At 42.6% G+C, this 6,000-nt stretch overlaps 1 protein-coding gene across 6 annotated transcripts in view; it reads left to right on the top strand.

Moving 5' to 3' along the window:
• Positions 1-2,855: 2,855 nt before the first annotated feature.
• The window catches only part of NRAP (nebulin related anchoring protein), a 70,290-nt gene continuing 67,145 nt past the window's right edge, over positions 2,856-6,000 (top strand). For all 6 annotated transcript variants that reach the window (XM_055346286.1, XM_055346284.1, XM_055346282.1 and 3 more), the window contains exons 1-3: positions 2,856-3,096; positions 3,410-3,504; positions 4,287-4,374. In XM_055346286.1, coding sequence (XP_055202261.1) covers positions 3,025-3,096; positions 3,410-3,504; positions 4,287-4,374 — 255 coding nt within the window. In that variant the 5' untranslated portion in view covers positions 2,856-3,024. The remainder of the gene's footprint in view (positions 3,097-3,409; positions 3,505-4,286; positions 4,375-6,000) is intronic.

The raw sequence follows: 6,000 nt of genomic DNA, 5'->3' as shown, positions 1-6,000 counted from the left end.
CTTGGAAGATGGGGATCAAGCAGTCCAATGCACCTCACATCAGCTGGTGGCTACTTTGACAATTAACCTTCCTATTGACTGTCACCTCTCTCTTTCCTGCGTCCTTACTTCTGCTCCCTGGGACAACCCCTCTGAATAAAGTCCTTGAACATGTTCTTTGCCTCATGTTGTGTTTTCTGGAACCCAAGCTAAAATGTGCTGAACCAATCCCAAAAGCCACAGGAATGTAGTGTGCTCATCAGCTAAGTCTTGAATGGGCTGAGGTAGTCACTGTGGCGGGGGGTGGAGGGTACCTCTAGGGGATGTGAACGGGGTGGGATAGACGAGGGAGAGGTGGCCCATGGTCCCTTCCAGGCAAACAAGGGCCATGTGGATCTTACCCCAGCAGTGAGTGGTCACTGAGTTCCTCATGGTGTCCATTTCCAGTTCACTGGGGTTGTTTCTCCTCATGACTTCTGACACCTAATAGAAGCCTTTTAAAAGCAGAAGTGATGGTACAAGTCAAATTCAAGCTGCTTCATTCTGGTAATTCTTGTTTTCATGAAGGTGACTGAGAAGCAGCAGCCACTGTCCTGGACAGTCACACTGTAGATGGAGAAGTGTTACATGGCTTTTACCTTAAATGAAACCTGACTGTAATTCTTCATCCCTCTGGATTGGGGTGGACTCCTTCTCAGTGGTTCCTGGGACTTGTAGCCAGCTTCCCAGATCAAGCCTGAGAAGCCCGGTACAGAGAAGAACATAGGCTTTGCTCTTTGTTGTTCACATTCTCTTCAGGTGCCCTGCACCACCTGCCAGCATGGGAGTCTCCCAGAGCCAGGAGTCCCACCTAGGGTCCTCTTCCTCCTTGAAAAAGCAGCCTTGGGCCCCACCATCTATCCGTGGGAGCCTCAGACTGCAGCCTCTCCTTAGTGTCATGTGCATTTTTCACCTGCTTTACACCCCCACACACACCCTCACTGACTTCTCTCCACCTGGGGACCCCCAGCTATCATGGCAGAGCATTTGGACTGGCCAAGTCCTGGACCCTCTACTGTCCACCCCCTGCCTCACTCCCAGAGCATTTGCAAAACAGGGACTTTGATGTGTAAATGCAAGTATTCGGCTTTTCTGGAAAAGTCACAGTATTTGGCAGCTCTGGGTACTGATTCCCTCATGATAAGTTGGCTGGGACTGAAAAGTGGTTGTGCATCAGATGGGGTGTTGCCTGCCCATTTCGGAAGGTACCTACCATGACCTGTGACTTCACCTCTGGCCTCTGTAGGCATTTTGGTTAGAGTATTGCATTTGTTTTGTTGATTCAGTAAGTACTTACTGAGCATCTTTTCTGTGTCAGGCCTTGTTGTAAGTACTAGAGATAGAAATGACAAGGACCGGAGACCCCATTTTGATGGAATTTATATTTTGATAGAGGAGACAGATAATTTTAAAAAGGAGAGATTCTAACCTTCAACATGTCAGGTGGTGGCTAACTGCAATTAAGAACATAAAGCAGAGTAAGGGTTATAGGAAGTAGTGAGCTGAGGGATTGCAATAGGTGAGGTGCTGTCTTTTGTAAGCTGTTTCTAGAAGGTCTGGTTAAGGTGACACATAGTGGATACTGAAGGCAATGGAGGGTCTTCATGATGCCAGGAAGAGAAGGTTTGTCTTTAAGCTGCCCCACTGCAGGCCTGGGAGACGAGAATAAACCGACAGACCTTGGAAAGACCAGGATAACATAGAGGCCAAAACACAGAGTTCTAGAGTGTGCTTGCCTTTTTTTTTTTTAAGATTTTATTTATTAATCCATTAGAGACACAGAGAGAGAGGCATAGACATAGGCAGAGGGAGAAGCAGGCTCCCTGCAAGAAGCCCAATGTAGGACTCGATCCCAGGACCCCGGGATCACGACCTGAGCCAAAGGCAGATGCCTAACCACTGAACCCCCCGGGAGCCCCCTGGTGTGTGCTTATCTTTGCACTCTAGTAGAAGCTAAAATCAAATGAATATCTTAATCAGTTTTTACCCTCACTGTTGTAAACATTTTTTAAATTGTTTTTTTTTTTTTAAGGATTACTTATTTGAGGGAAGCCCAGGTGGCTCAGCGGTTTAGTGCCACCTTCAGCCCAGGGCCTGATCCTGGAGACCTAGGATCGAGTCCCATGTCGGGCTCCCTGCATGGAGCCTGCTTCTCCCTCTGCCTGTGTCTCTGCCTCTCTCTCTCTCTCGTGTGTCTCTCATGAATAAATAAATAAAAATCTTAAAAAAGGATTACTTATTTGAGATAGGGAAAGAGAGAGCAAGGATGAAAGCAGGAAGAGGGGCAGAGAGAGAGAGTCTTCAAGCAGACTCTCCACCTTAACATGAGGCTTGATCTCAGGACACTGAGATCATGGCCTGAGCTAAAACCAAAAATTGGACGCTCCACCGACTGAGCCATCCAGGTGCCCCATGTGGTAAACATTTTAATAGATAAAGCCAAAATTTCAAAAATGGTATTTGCCCTTCCCATGGATTGAACCAATCCTGTCTTATTCCTTATATTTTTTGGGAGCTGGCCTTTCTGCTTTAGTCATGGGCCTCACAGAGCAAGCTTTTCTAATTTCATCGTTGGATGAGTGTGTGGCCTATCTCTTTGTATTCTTTTCTTGGGTTATGATCACAGTTCGTGTTAAACTACTACACGCTGCCTAGTCATACACGAGGATTTGGTCACCCACATAAACATGATGCTGTTGTGAGTTCATTTTTCTATTTAGAGAAGCATGTCAGCTAGAAATACCTCCACCTAATTTCCCAGACGCATGCGTGCTGAGTGAGTGGCCAAAATAGCCCCTTGAGTAAGTGGCAGCTTTAAAAACCATCCAGCTGCTGACTTCAAGCTAGAAGGTCAGTAAAGGAAAGTGGACGTTGGATTTTGAATGATCAAGGTGCTCACAAGGATTTAATAGTGGTCAGGATTTTGGAGATTTGCACAACTAGCCTGAGACTTCTTTGGATTTCTTGCCTGTTGCCTATCCTTGTCTTCTCTCTTTGGACGTCAAGATGAATGTCCAGGCTTGCTCTAGGTGTGGGTATGGAGTTTATCCTGCCGAGAAGATCAGCTGTCTAGATCAGGTCAGTAGACATTTCTTGGCCTTTGGAAATAATAACCAATATGGGAGATTTATCTTCTCACATATGGACATGTGGGGCTTCTTGAACCATCTAAAAAAGATGTATTTATCATTTTTCCTCATTTCTACCCATTCCTATCTCTGTCTTCTATGTCACCTTGAAAAAAGGTTATTCATTTAACATATTGTAGTTGTGTGTGGGTGTGTTTATCACCATTTTACTTCTAAGGTTCCATTTTTACCTGGAAATGTATAAGAATCCAGAGTCTGGAAAAAAAGGCAATTTTGCTACATCTTTTCTCTATGATTTCTAGATATGGCATAAAGCATGTTTTCACTGCGAAGTTTGCAAGATGATGCTATCGGTTAATAACTTCGTGAGTCACCAGAAAAAGCCGTACTGTCACGCGTAAGTGTTTGGTATCCTGCCCCACCACCTCTTGGGTTTTGTTTATTTTTTAACAGGTAGCCAACCAGAACTTCAAATCACACAGCCCAGAGTTAAAGCCAAGAAATATCTTCCTCAAAGTTGTCATTTACATATAATCATTGATGAGGTCTAAGGCAGGATTTTATGCAGAGGACAGAAAGTTAAAAATTTCAAATTTATTTTAGGTAAAAAGTCAAATCCATTATAACCCCATGTTAAATTATTAAATACCGTGCAGAACACTGTAGTTGCTGCAGATATGCCTAGAGAGCTTTTTTCTTTTTTTTTTTTTTTTTTTTTTTTTTTTTTTTTTTTTTTTTAAATTTTCATTTATTTATGATAGGCACACAGTGAGAGAGAGAGAGGCAGAGACACAGGCAGAGGGAGAAGCAGGCTCCATGCACCGGGAGCCCGACGTGGGATTCGATCCCGGGTCTCCAGGATCGCGCCCTGGGCCAAAGGCAGGCGCCAAACCGCTGCGCCACCCAGGGATCCCGAGAGCTTTTTTCTTTTAAAAAATTCCAGAATCCTTTTCAAGTTTTTTTTTTCAGAAAGTATTTCAGTGACCATTTCTAGTTAAACTTAGCTTTTAATTTCTTTGATTTCCTTTTTTTCCCTTTAAGACATTGCCTAGAAAATAGTAAACTTAATTATTAAGTTTTATATTTATCAATTAAAAAATAACCATACCTTTAGGAATAATCAATCATCTTGGGTAAAGTGCATTTTGAATTTTGGTTTATATCTATTTTTTTTTCTAGCCACAACCCCAAGAACAACACTTTCACAAGTGTCTATCATACTCCCTTAAATCTAAATATGAGGAAGTCTCCAGAAACCATCCATGGGGTAAGTGAATTAATTTTGAATTTCAAAATAGCCTTTAAAGAAAGTTTATTAGCTCAGTGTCTATGTCCAAATTGAACCTGCTCATTTCAAGTGCAAAGTGCATTTAAGTAACAAATACTGCTATTTGTCCTACCGCAGTAGAGGCCCAATACCCAAGATAATCTGATAATCTAGCTTGAATATCTGATGTGTTTGTAATCTCTGCCTACCAGCTCTGTTCACACTGGTGACGGTTTACCCGATAGGCCTGTATACATTAGGTGCCTAGTAATGTAAAACAAAGTTTACATAGCTGGAAAATATTACAAGAGCCTTTCCTTGCTTTCTCCCATGATTATTTTGGTATAGAAAATGAAAAACCTCTAGTTTCACACCCTTCAATCTCTCTGAATTCAGGAGTTTTTATGATCACTAGCAGCCTCTCTTTCTCCTGGGGGTAGGGGTAGGTCAAAGATATTTTGAATCAGAAGTGGTGTTTGGATAGACAAGAAAGCCGTGTTGATCAACCAACCTCTTTTGAAAAACCAACAATGGGGTTTTGTCAAATAGCTAGCTACCACTTAGATGCCTGCATTTATTGAAGTGATGACTCATTTAACTTCTTTCCCCCTTGCCCCATGAAGTTGCTCTGTGAGATGCATCTAGAAGCTTTCTAAAATTAGAAAATTGCACAGGAGGTGGAAGGCTGTCAGTGATCTGCCCTCCTCACGTCACCTCACCTCAGACTGCCTCTCCTGCCTGCCCAGGCCACCCGTCTCCTCAGGGAAAATGTGTGTTAGATTGAGCCTACCCAACGCCCCCTGCCAAGTAGCTTAATTTGCTGAGAGCCCTGGACTGATTGTGAGCTTATTATTTTTAAACATGCTTATGCAACATGCACTGTACAGTCATTTAATTTACTTAATACACATTACTATCTAGTAGGGTAAGTAATGTTATGATCCCGTTCTGCTGGTGACGAGCCTGAGGTTCAGAGTTGCTCACACATCATTGATTCCTAAGGATTCGCAAACCTTAAGAATTCACAAGCAATCCTAGGTTACTGACAGGGTTTGTTCTTTTAGGATCTTGGTTTCATTTCTTGAAGTCTAAGGGCAGCTACACAAAACTGCAAATAAATACTGAGTGTAGCTCTTACTTGAACAGAGCGCCAAACATTCTGCTGGGCTCTTTCACTATCTTATCTCATTTTTTCTTCACAAGAATCCTCTAGAATATTACCATCTTACAGTTGGGAAAGCTGAAGCTCAGAGAAGTTAAATAACTTGCCTAGTTTTGCCCAGCTACTTGGGTGGGTACAAATCCAGATCTCTCCAACTCTAGAACCCATAGCCTGAACTCCTCCAATGGCCTACTTCTATGTATGTAGAAGGTGGCAAACTGTCCAGGAGATTAAGCACTTGTTTATGTTTACAAACATCCAGATATTTCTAGAGTTGTACAGCCAGAGTTTGACAGATTAAACATGAGAAGTACTTATATGGCAGAGTGCTGTTTGTATATATTACACTCTCTACAAAAAGATCCCTAATATCTTAGTTCTCACACTGCACTAGCTCTAAACTGGCATGTCCCTCCCTCACAATCATACAACAGGTCACACAATATTACCTTTCTTTGAGATGG

Source organism: Nyctereutes procyonoides, unplaced genomic scaffold, assembly GCF_905146905.1.
Source record: "Nyctereutes procyonoides isolate TBG_1078 unplaced genomic scaffold, NYPRO_anot_genome, whole genome shotgun sequence".
Classification (NCBI taxonomy): Eukaryota; Metazoa; Chordata; class Mammalia; order Carnivora; family Canidae; genus Nyctereutes; species Nyctereutes procyonoides.
This window is presented reverse-complemented; position numbering and strand designations above follow the sequence as displayed.